General features: G+C 39.7%; 1 protein-coding gene across 2 annotated transcripts; it reads left to right on the top strand.

Annotated features, from left to right (window-relative positions):
* The first annotated feature begins 1,070 nt into the window (after nucleotides 1-1,070).
* tgfbrap1 (transforming growth factor, beta receptor associated protein 1) lies at nucleotides 1,071-12,123 on the top strand. 2 transcript variants are annotated; one of them, XM_035682311.1, is made up of 13 exons: nucleotides 1,071-1,367; nucleotides 2,772-3,482; nucleotides 3,947-4,141; nucleotides 5,081-5,235; nucleotides 5,419-5,501; nucleotides 6,179-6,359; nucleotides 6,468-6,628; nucleotides 7,127-7,184; nucleotides 7,276-7,419; nucleotides 8,124-8,267; nucleotides 9,095-9,254; nucleotides 9,447-9,898; nucleotides 10,134-12,123. In XM_035682311.1, the coding sequence occupies exons 2-13, from the start codon at nucleotides 2,786-2,788 to the stop codon at nucleotides 10,320-10,322; spliced, it is 2,619 nt and encodes an 872-aa protein (XP_035538204.1). In that variant the 5' UTR covers nucleotides 1,071-1,367; nucleotides 2,772-2,785; the 3' UTR covers nucleotides 10,323-12,123. The 2 variants fall into 2 exon arrangements, with proteins under 2 accessions (XP_035538204.1, XP_035538203.1); XM_035682310.1 differs by having other exon boundaries at nucleotides 1,072-1,367; nucleotides 2,767-3,482.
* Nucleotides 12,124-12,129: the final 6 nt, after the last annotated feature.

Raw genomic sequence — 12,129 nt, 5'->3', positions numbered from 1 at the left:
TGTAATGCTGCTGCTACACTGCATTTTCCCAGCTTGGGATCAATAAAGTCTATCTATCTATCTATCTATCTATGATCACTTTAGAGAAAAAGCAATGTAAAAAATATAGCAAAAAATAAATAATTGCTGCTATATCAGTAACGTTGTACAGTAAAGACACAACAGATTCATTTAAATACATCTTTTTCACTGCAGTCATAACAAGAAAAGCACAGCTGGAATTAGTAACATTTATAAATTCTCACTTTGTCCCAAGCACTAAAATTAAAGTATAATCATGTCACAATTTTTTTTTATGGCACTACCAAAGATCACTGAAATATATAAGATAAGATAAGATATTTCTTTATTCATCCCCCCCAGCAGCAACAGGGCAAAGTAGTGCCAAAACAGAGAACAAAGAATATCTCAATAAAAATCTTACTAATATTATTAATATTAGAAGATATAAAACTATAAAGTATATACACTATGCATTGTTCAAGTAGGACATGGAGTGCAAAATATATACACTACTATATTAATAGACTTAGACTTCAAAATGAAATGACGTTACAATGGCACATAGCACCGCAGGAATAAAGGGGAGGCAGTATGTACAAAATAAATATGCAAATATAAAAAAGAAGAGAGAAAAAAAATACTTTTATATAAAAGACCCGTAAGATAATATATATTGCACAGTGTAGTTTCCTATGTAAAATAAACTTTTGTATATAATACAAATAAGATAAAAACGATATATATATATATACTATATATAATTTCTACTTGGAGAGAACAGAAAGAAACTGTAAACAACTTTGTTAAGCATTTTATATAAAACAGATACTGTTACTATTTACTGTTTCACTTTTCTTTTTTGCACCTACCATAAGTATTGTATATTGTATATTTAGTATTTATTGTCTATCTTTTTTTTATCTTTTAGCATTAGTAAATGTCTTGTCTGTTGTTGAGAGTGACAAACGTCCTCTCTATTACCTTATATGTCCGGTGCATGTGAAGTAATTGACAACAAAGCTGACTTTGACTTTTTAACTAGTAACACATTAAAAACTCAGTGTGAAATGTGTTGAAAAATCGCCTTTTATCAACCTCCCTCCTCGCCGCAGTCTTGAACGCACCCCTGTATCACCTGCAACCAGCAGAGTTCAGTGCAAATGGGCGGCGTGTTACACCGGACAGCTAACACCCACCGCGGCCTTTCCACCAACATTATCCGCCGGTCAGTGTGGCGCCGACCCGAGCGCCATGGCTGCATTAATATTTGACCGTAAATGTTTGTCGTGGCTGCTGTATTTGGCGTATTAAGGCTCGCCTGTTGGCGGTGATACGGCCTGCAGTCCTGAACGCGGTCAGCAGCGGTAGGTACCATTGCTAACAACATCGTCTCAAGGGAGGGGAGGACGGAGGGGAAACTTGGTTGTTTATCTTCGGACAGACATCCTATGGTTGTTAGGACACACTCTCATTAAAGCTCTTCTGCAGGCTCTTTGGGAATCTGGCTGGTTGTGGTGTTTGTTTGCTGGCTCGCATTGACTTCACTGGAGGACTGTCTACTTGAGCTAACGTTAGCTTCTAGCTGGCCAAGAAGCTACCTACTTGGTTTAATCAATTTGAAAAAAAAAAAAGCCGACCAGGACTTCCTTACATGCTTATTCTACATTAACAACAACAAAAAAAGTCCACCTCCAGACAGAAAGTGTTAACCGGTGGATTTTATGTTGCTCTCGTCTGCATCTGTGGATTTAACCTTAAGCTATCTGGCGCTAACGTCATTAGCTGTTTGAGCAAAGCTACATGAGAGCAACTGTGTTTACCAAATGTGTTAAAAAGTAACCCTACTCGGACTCCAATGAATATCTGCTTATGTGAGAGGATAAACTTAGCTTCTAGACATTACACAGGAAGCTGCGAATTACACGATGGTTGAAGGAGTTGCCATAATAGCGCTATCTCTATTTATTGTTAAGGAAAATGAGCACAATTTACACTTTATAAGTTATCTGTATGACCGAGGGGCTAAACCTTAAGTAGTACTTTTATTCAAGTGCGACACACCCAAATGTAGATGTACAAGACACTACTTGCATGATAAAACTAGGGCCAAAACACACCTACACTATATATATATATATATATATGTGTGTGTGTTAGAACAAATAAAATATGAACTTAGTAAACATACAACACTTTAATATGTTGATTGCTAGTCAGTAGTTAAGCTGAGTCATGCCTGGTGTGTAAACATGTAATATAATCTGCAGTTGACATCAGTCATGACAAACAGACTATGCTGTTTGACATTTTTTTAAGGAAACGTTTAACTAAAACATCATGAACGCCCAGAATATGCTGCTAACAAGGCCTTTCATTTGATCTATTTGTCAATTAATTGTTTGAGCTATAAAATGTCAGAAAATTGCAACTATTTCCCAGTTTCCAGGGTGATGTGTTGCCCAGTCAACACCCCAAAACCTTAATATATTGGGATGTCTGGCTTTTATTAGGCTTGCACTTATGTGTGTCATTCTTCAGAGGAAAATCCGTAAAAAAGAAGCTAAAGTCTGAACTGCTTAAAAGCAGAATCGACCCAGAGCTTGTTGCAAACGCACGACACGCCCTTATATCCTGTTAATGAATCGTCATGTTGCCAGTGAATAAATAATGTATCGCAAGACAATGCTTTGCAGCGTACTGTCGCATTGATTGCTGTAATTTGTCTGCAGTTGTGTTGATGCCTGTCTGTTTTGTATCATCTAGTGTAGATGCCTTGGCTGAGATGAGTGTGAAGGCTTTTGAGCTAGTCCCCGCTGTGGAGCGAGATCTCCTCATGGGCGACAAGGCTCGCATCAACATCGAATGCATTGAATGCTGTGGAAAGCACTTGTACATGGGTACCAATGACTGCTTCATCCACCACTTCCTGCTGGACGAGGTCACTTCCTCCAAAGGTAAACTGAGTTACTCAGCTCAGAAGCTGCTGCACAAATATCTGGGCCTCAAGAAACCGGTCGCTGAGCTGCGCGCTGCCTCCGCTTTGGAGCGCCTGATAGTGCTTTGCGACGGGATAGTGTTCCTCGTTGACATGGTGACACTGGAGACCGTCCCCTCGGCGGCAGGAGGCGGAGCCAAGATCAGAGGTGTAACGGAGTTCTGCATAAACGAGAACCCGGTGAACGGCGATCCGTTCTGTGTGGAAATGGGCGTGCTCTCGTCCAAGCGGCGGACCGTGCAGATTTACATGGTGTATGAGGACAGAGTGCAGCTGGTCAAGGAGGTGACCACGCCTGAGCAGCCCTGCGCCGTCAGTCTTGACGGTTACTTCTTGTGCCTGGCCCTCGCGACGCAGTACATGATTCTGAACTACAACACAGGAGCCTCCCAAGACCTCTTCCCTTACAACAGCGAGGAGAGGAGACCTATTGTTAAGAGGATCGGCAGGGAGGAGTTCCTCTTAGCAGGACCCGGTGGTCTAGGTAAGTCAGGACCGAAACAGGTTTTTTAAAAAGTCATTAAAAACCAGTGAATTCAGTTTCCTCAAAAAGGTTTTAGGAGCCGTTGAAAAGTCTTAAACTTCAGCAGAAGTTAACTTCTTAACTTCACCCACTTATCTGGGTGGATGACATGTTATTGATTTATTATATTAGTAGGAATTATTCTTATACAGTTGACAACAATAAAAAAGGCAATGGCAGTTTTTCATGAATTTCTTTTTATTACTTTTAATTGATTGTTACTGTTGTTGTTTTTTAAATGAATGTACAGTATTTATTATGTATTATATGAATTGTCAAAACAGATTAACCTACATACATTTCATAGCCTGTCTGCACCTTTTTTCTACTAGTCTGTACTAGTGAAGTATTTCTCAATTTAAGAAAATGTTTGCATGACATCTTCCTGTCTATCTTCCAAATTGTCTTTCCAAATCCCCCTCCAGGAATGTTTGCCAATGCTGAAGGAGTGTCTCAGCGGGCTCCAGTCAACTGGTCAGAGAGCGTGATTGGTGCTGCTGTGTGTTTTCCGTACGTGGTGGCTTTGGATGAGAGCTTCATCACCATCCACAGCATGTTGGACCAACAGCTGAAGCAGACACTTTCATTCAGGGATGGACACATTCTGCAAGACTTTGAAGGTATCCCTACATATTGCTTTCTTTTCAGCCTATATCGTCATATCAAACCACCTATTAACCGCAACAATCAGAAGACGGAGTGATTATCTAATTGATGCCCATGCATTTTTGCCATTACTAATGTATGTTGTAACAGGCTTAATTGTCACAGAGGTCAGCAGTCTCCTTTAATAATAAAAGTGACCTAACTCGAGGCATTTTGTCAGACTTCGTGCAGCTCCGTCTGGAGCCACAAAAAGCTTTATACATGTCTTGACTTGTAAACTTGAATTTGTCCATCTCATATAGATTATAGAAAATTGAGGGAATACATGTCCTGTGCTTCCTTGGTGTACGCACTTACCTGAAAGTTGAATTAGTAAACAGGCCTGGGTTAACCGAGGATGGAGAGACTGGATTGAGAAACAAAACCTTTCAGCAGAAAGTAGCTGAAAGCTGCGTAGAGCTGAACACTGGCGTCTTGATTCTTAATGGGATCTGAAGCACTGGCAACCTTTTCATAATACAGAGAGTCTTTCAGTTCAGTGTTGGAATGAAGAATATTATATAACAGAGCTTTAAACAAAATAAGCAGCTGAAATGATGTCGCTCTGGACAGGTGCACAATGGAGACTTCAAGTGCCACACGCATTCTTATGGTTGATGCTCAGAAAAGAAAGCAAGCTCTGAGCTAAAATGGGAAACTCTGGAAACGATTTTGATTACTGACTATTATTGACTATTTGTTACCTCTGGTTTGCCTGCAATCGTTGAGAGTAATGATTACATACGAAGCTGTCTCTTTCCAGAGCTAAATATGTTTTAAAGGATATTCTGTAAAACACTAGATTAAAAAACTAAGCAGTCTGTTGGTCGTGCTTAAACAAGACACTACAGGTATTCGTGGCAGTTTGGAGACTGTTTGTTTAAGTTCTGACTTGTGAGCGTTGTGTGTTTTAGGAAAGGTCATTCTGGCTTCCACTAAGGCAGTGTATGTCCTGGTACCCCTGCCACTGGAGAGACAGATCCAGGACTTACTGGCCAGTCACAGAGTGGAGGAGGCACTCATCCTCACAGAAGGAGCACAGAGAAATATTCCCAAAGACAAGTTCCAGGTAACAGACATTGTAATGTTTTGACCTTTTGTGTGTGATTTATGGGGCACGCAATGATACTGGTATGACCAATTAACCATGATAATATAACTTTAACTGGGCTAAAAAACACAGCTGAATCACATTATCTAAACTAAAAAAAAAAAACACTTTCTCATCTATTGTCACTTTCTGCATGTACAGATTTTGCACAAAAGAATCCTCCAGCAGGCAGGTTTCATACAGTTTGGCCAACTTCAGTTTCAAGAAGCAAAAGAACACTTCAGGTAAGAGTTGGGTCAGTGTGAATTTCACAACTTTTTGTTAAACTGTTCTGTTTTGTAATATGATTACATTACTGTCTGTGGCTAGCAGGAATCATTCAGGCCCAAGGTTTTCCTTAAAAAAAAGCCTGACATTACCTCATTTATATATATATTTTATAAATATACGTTATTAATATCACAGTAGAAGAGTGATTATATTTCCATTTAACCACTGTTACTCACTGCTATTGACCCTCACATACCAACACATATTAAGCTGTGGTTGTTCAAGAGTTGAAATCAATTCACTGTTGAAATAAATTGTTGCATCTTGAACAGCAATGTGCTGAGCTACTTGACCAAAGCTGCTAGCCCATAATTACTCCCAACTGATTCTGCATTAACTTCACTTATCACTTAGTAATTACTCATTACTCATAAGTAATGATTTTATAGACGCCTCGGCCAGGGAGGTTATGTTTTCAAACCTGTGCATTTTCCTGTGTTGTCCATGGGCAAAGGAACTTTGGATTTGTTTTTGTTGTGAATCTGGATCTACTTCAGGAGTTTTTAAATATATTTCAAATTTGTGTCTAATTTCTGCATACTAATGCACACTTGCTTTCTGGCTTTCAGTTCTTGATTCATTCCCTCACTCACGAGCAGTTATTTATGTGACTCTACCTTTCTATTTGCAGGAAGGGTCAGCTGGATGTGCGGGAGCTGATATCTCTCTACCCATTGCTGCTGCCAGCTTCCTCTTCATTCACACGCTGCCATCCTCCTCTCCATGAGTTTGCAGATCTTAACCACCTGGCACAGGGGGACCAGGAGAAAGTGCTGCGATGCAAGAAATTCCTTATCACTTATTTGGGAGAGGTAAATGGAGTAAAAACTGATTTAACAGAATTTCGCAGTGACTTCACTTCACTCGCAAGTTCTCATATTGTGCTTTACATGATGTTTTTTCTTCAATCTGACACACAGGTACGAAGCACAGAGGTGGCCAATGGCTGTAGAGAGGACGTGGACACTGCACTGTTAAAGCTATATGCTGAGCAGGATCATGACAGCCTTCTAGACCTGCTAGCTTCAGACAATGCCTGCCTACTAGCAGACAGCGTCCCATGGCTGGAGAAATATCAAAAGTGCGTATACTATCATTTAATATTATCAACTTTTTATCTAGTTTTGAATATTTATCAAATTGCTGTTTTTTAACACACACGTACGTTTTATAGTCTCAAGAGCCTTCACGTCTGTAGAAGAGCTGTTATTGGAATGGACACACAAATACAATTAACCTGAAACAGCATCCACACATTCTGAAAGTGTGACTGCGCTCTGGACTTAAATCTTTTAATGTGTGTGTTGTTTCACTGCTTGATAAAGAATAATGGTAAAATGTTCTCAATTTGTCACAGTGCTTAAAACTTTGGTAATTAGCAGAAAAGTTAACATTTTTGTGGACCCTGGGAATCAGTATCATTTGCATTTAATTGTTACAGTCACGAAATTTGCACATTCCTAGAGGGACTGACTTAGATGGTGCTTTGTTGAGTAAATACTTCTTGCTGTTAATTACCACCCTCTCTTCTTGAGGGAAATTCTTTGCTTCATTCAGTCATTTTCCCCCCTCTCCTTAGATATTTTGCACTTGGGCTGCTCTATCATTATAATGGTCAGGATTCAGCAGCACTTCAGGTATGTACACCTAAAATTAGTTTATTATTGAGTCTCTCAGCAACAACACAATGTGTAGGAATTTAACCTGTGCCCTTTATTTTTCTGACAGTTGTGGATTCGCGTGGTAGATGGAGAACTGCAGGACTCCACAAGATCTGACCTTTATGAGTACATTGTGGACTTTCTCTACTCCTGCTCCAATCTGGACCTTGTATGGAAGTATGCAGACTGGGCACTGCGGAAGAATCCCACTGTAGGTTACCAGGACCTTAAATTACCTAAAAAATGTAACACTGCTGTCAGTCAAAGACTATTAATGCCGGTCAGCTTGAAGCAAAGTTGATTTTTTTAAAACTGGTTTAATAATAACAGTAATTAGTTGTGTGTCTTTCTTTTATTTTGTCTAAATGTAATTACTTGAAGGAGAAAACCCTGCAAATAGCCCAGAGTTAGCCAAGAGGGCTTGTTTTCATTAGCAGTTCCTGTTCAGATGATTAAAGGCGCCATAAAAATCTAAATTTAAGAAACGCACATAAAACTGCAGCACATATGCATAATTATACAGTGGTATAAACAAGTACTAATTCTCTACAGCCCACATTGATCATAGGATGATTGAATAGGCATTCAAAACAAGAGTTGTTACTTTCCACAGCTCTCAAGCCATTTCTTCAGTTCCTCATTAAATAAAAAGGAAGGTCCTGAGTTCTTATTGAGCTCCCTTTATGTACCGGCAAACAACTCTATTCATGTGTGACTTAAATAGAAAAAACAGATGTGCTTTTTTGCAGTAAATGTCTTTTCTTGTGACACTGTTGGTTGTTGAGTACTTTACATTCTGCATGTTTTTCCCTCATGCCAGCTTATTTTCACATCATTTTACAGCAACCTTTTCCAATATTTTACATGAATGGGTAGAACTTTAGTTGTAACCTAGCCTTTCTTTATTGTTCATAGATAGGTGTCCACATCTTTACTAAGAGGCCTGCCAGCAAAGATCAGTCACAGTTAAACGCTGATGATGTCATCACTTACCTGGGAAAGCACAGCCAGGCGCTGCTTCTCTACCTGGAACACCTGGTGCTGGAGAGAAGGACACAGGTAACATAAAAGGATCAAATGATCAGCGGTTAATGACAAATATGGCACAGTGGCTTTGTGTTGAGAGAGAGAGAGAGAGAACTGGAAGAGTCTGGGTCTTAATGTCAACAAGTGTTGGCTCTTATGAAGTGTCCTTGCGGAATACACAGAATCTGTGCGAGCCCCAGAGCTGCTGTGTTGCTGCTGATTCAAACACTAACCTTCCTGCAGGGTAGCAAGCATCATTAGAGGAATTTCCCCGCAGTATCACTTCTATAAAGTGCTGCATTGCATTAATATAATGAATACATACATAGACTGCGGCAGTCTCACCATTGACCACATTCTAAATATGAAACTGGTCACATGAGACAGAGCGGCTTAGTGGTAAGCGCTGTCCCTTGACTTCCTCTTATAATTCTAACCTTCGTCAATTAGGTTGCCTTTTAAAGGTTACGTACACCCTCTATTCCTCCTCCTCTAGCCACAATATTTTCACTCCAAGCAGTGCTCGTTTTTGCCCAGTTAAAACCACAATCTGATCTGTTGCTTGTTGGGACGCTGCACTGTCGTATTTGGAGAACAAGGGCCTTTTCATGGGCATGTCAGTAGGACCTAATGACAGTTTGCTTTTGGTATCCGCCCTCAAACACTCATTCTTAATGTCCTTTTGTGGTGTAGTTTTGAGGCTATCTTTAGTAACACAGCTTAAATTTGTTATTCAGACTTCAGAGTAGTGAATCAAGTTAATATAAACATATTTTTTTAAGTGTTTTGGATCATTAAGCTGCCTTCCACATAGAAAGTTTATTGAATGTGAATTGTCTTATTCCATGTTTTGAATGCAGAAAGAGAAGTTCCACACACACCTGGCTGTGTTGTACCTGGAGAGGGTCTTGTCATTGATGTCAAAGAAGCCAACAGATGAAGAACAGCTCACAAGAGCTAGAGAGAGGCTCCAAGCCCTGCTCAGGGAGTCCAACCTATACCGTGTACAGTTTCTACTAGGTGAGACACAAGTCTGAAGAAGAAGGTTTTGTTTTTATGATGGATCTTGTTATTTTTGTGTATATTTTGATAAATTCTGTTTTGCAGCATTTTTAGCAGCTCTTTAAAGATTTTAATGTAAGAGATATTTAGTTGTAATAATGTTTAGCTTGTCATACAATTTATTAGTCATCTTGCATCTGTTCTGTTTAGGTAAGATGGAGAACTGTGAAGAACTGCTGCTAGAGCGAGCAACACTACATGGAAAACTGGAGGAGCATGATAAAGCACTGCACATATTGGTGCACAAGCTCAGAGACTTCCCGTCTGCTGAGGCCTTCTGTACGTGGGCCTCCTGTTGTCGGGATTCCGCTTACCGACAGCAGCTATTCCACCTGCTTTTGGGGGTGTATCTAGACGGGAACCAGACTGCAACAGGAGGTGGTGCTGGAGACCTGGAGATGGCGGCAGTGGACCTCCTAAATCGTCACGGCGAGGTGTTTGATGCAGTCCGCGTCCTGCGCATGCTCCCCGAGGGCTGGTCACTGCAGCTGCTGCGGCCCTTTCTGGGTCGAGCTGTCAGGGCCAGCATGCATGCCTGCCGCACCTCCCAGATCGCTCTGGGGCTATCCCACTCTGAAAACCTTCAACTGCTGCATGATAGGGTAAGGAAGGCACAACACAAAGCAAATACTTCTTTCACTTCTACATTACTTGTTTAATGTGTTGTTTTACAGGCTTGGGTACACCATCATTTATTAGATTATGACTAATCATTTTTATGATTTTATTTTACAAAGGGTTAACAGCAATATAAATAATAGCAGTATTTACTACTTCTTTTAAAGGCGTTACCAAGGCATTACAAGTAATTGTACTTTTTCTGTATTTTCTCCACAGCTGAAAGAGCGGAAGAAACCCATCTTTGTGTCTGAAAAGAAGGGATGCCATCTGTGCCACAACACCTTCAGTGAGCCTGACGTGGTGTGTCTGCCAGGTGGAGTGCCTGTCCACACTCACTGTGTCGCCCAGAGAGTAAGAGACTCTCCCACAAAGAAACAGTTAACTAATAGCAGTAACCATACGTGAAACTTGACCCTTGAAACTACTACTATGTGATCTGTGATCAGAGGTATCAAACTAAAGCATGACACGCTGAGTTTTTGGATGGCTGAGGTCTGTGGGGAATAGCAAAAAAGCACAGCATTACCATAGTAGAATCTGCTATGAAGTGTGATGAGAAACACAAAGAAAGCTGTGGAGTGTGTATGTGTGTGTGAGTGCAAAGGAGAAAGAGATGATTTCATCTGTTTATTCCTGTGCTGCAAACACCTTCAGACTGCAAGTTTTTATAGAAGTAAGCACCCGGCCCTTTAATCCATTTAAACATGTAATTAATTAAACACAGGCTCCCGTGCTTATCTGTGGGTTCAGTGCTGTACTGGTCATTGTCTCTGCTTGAACAGTTTTAAACCTGAATTTAAGGAAACAGATTGAACTACAGAACACACGATATGAAACCTGTTGCAAATATTTCTCAAGCATGCATAGTATTACCACTCCTATGGTTCTGGTCTAATCACCTCATATATAATGTATTGATATTGTCCTAACTTGCACATTGCAGTGTTGGGATTTAATGTGAAATACTACAAAATATCAACACACATCAGCTCTGATTGAAACTCTGTTATGTCTGTCTTTTACTCTGAAATCTGGTCTCACTGCTGCTTTATTTTCCTCTCAGCCATAAGGCCTCTGGATGTTGCATTCACAGTTTTTTAGTTGCCAACAAAAATTTGATTCAAACCCATTTCAGTTTTGAATGTCCTGTTATCAAGGTTAGGGACCTTGTCTCTGTGTATCGTCTGTGGATTAACAGCTATACAACACTACATGAAACCTTACATTTCTCCATTAATCATCAATAACTGTAACTCTGGATTTATATACTCAAAACTGCATTAAGGACCAATCAGATTGACCTTCTAAAACACAAATCAATCGTTACTGAGAATATATCAGTAGACACATTGTGAAACATGACAGCAAATGTCATGGCTCAGATTTAAGCGTAATGTGAAATCAAGCTTCATGAATTTTGTCTGGTACTTTTTTTTTTGAGTAACAAATTAAATATAAAAGGACCTTCACTGCCCGCCTGCTGGATACATTTTGTTTGACCAGGGTACGTACATAAGGTGATCAATGCAAAAGTGTCAGTCCCAGTGAAAATGAAAACTTCAATATTTAGGAGGTAATTTGTTCAAAATGTGAATAGACATTTTCATAAGAATGTTGCAAGAAGAGATGATTGTAATTATCTGTGGGTAATTCAGTTATTTTTCACATCTAATACAACTTATTTGATGCAAAATATGTAGTGTCCCTTTTTTTGTTTAAGCTGTAAAAAAGTTTTTGACCACAAGATGGCAGTAATGTGTTAATTGTTTAAAACAAATGCAATGAACCAGAGGTAGAACATTATGGAAATGACTTTCAGTCTTTACAATTTCTCTTCTAAATGTCCTGAATATATTGGTTAAAAGGAAATGTCATTGGAACTGTGCAATTATATTTTGCTAGATGAAATTATGAAATTACAAACTAATTGCTCCTACTGTTGGACACTGACAGTGTGCAGCATTAACATGAAACCTCCAGATTAAGGGGTTGATGTGGACGAAGAGGACTTTTCTATCACATTCCTAATGAAATTAATGAATGACTGTCAAAGAGACTGTGTATCTTATTATGTATGACACCGGACTGCTCATAACCCCTAAACCTTTTTTCTTTTAATGTTTGGAAATTGTGAGAAAACTGTATCATCCACACAGCAAGAGCAACAGGTGGCTTGATACATCTCAGTTTTCATAACTGCCCCCCCCCCCCC

Source organism: Morone saxatilis, unplaced genomic scaffold (genome assembly GCF_004916995.1).
Source record: "Morone saxatilis isolate NCDOM2014 unplaced genomic scaffold, NCSU_SB_2.0 Contig11, whole genome shotgun sequence".
In the NCBI taxonomy this organism is placed as follows: domain Eukaryota; kingdom Metazoa; phylum Chordata; class Actinopteri; family Moronidae; genus Morone; species Morone saxatilis.
The sequence above is the reverse complement of the archived record's forward strand: the minus strand, read 5'-3'. Positions and strand labels throughout refer to the sequence as shown.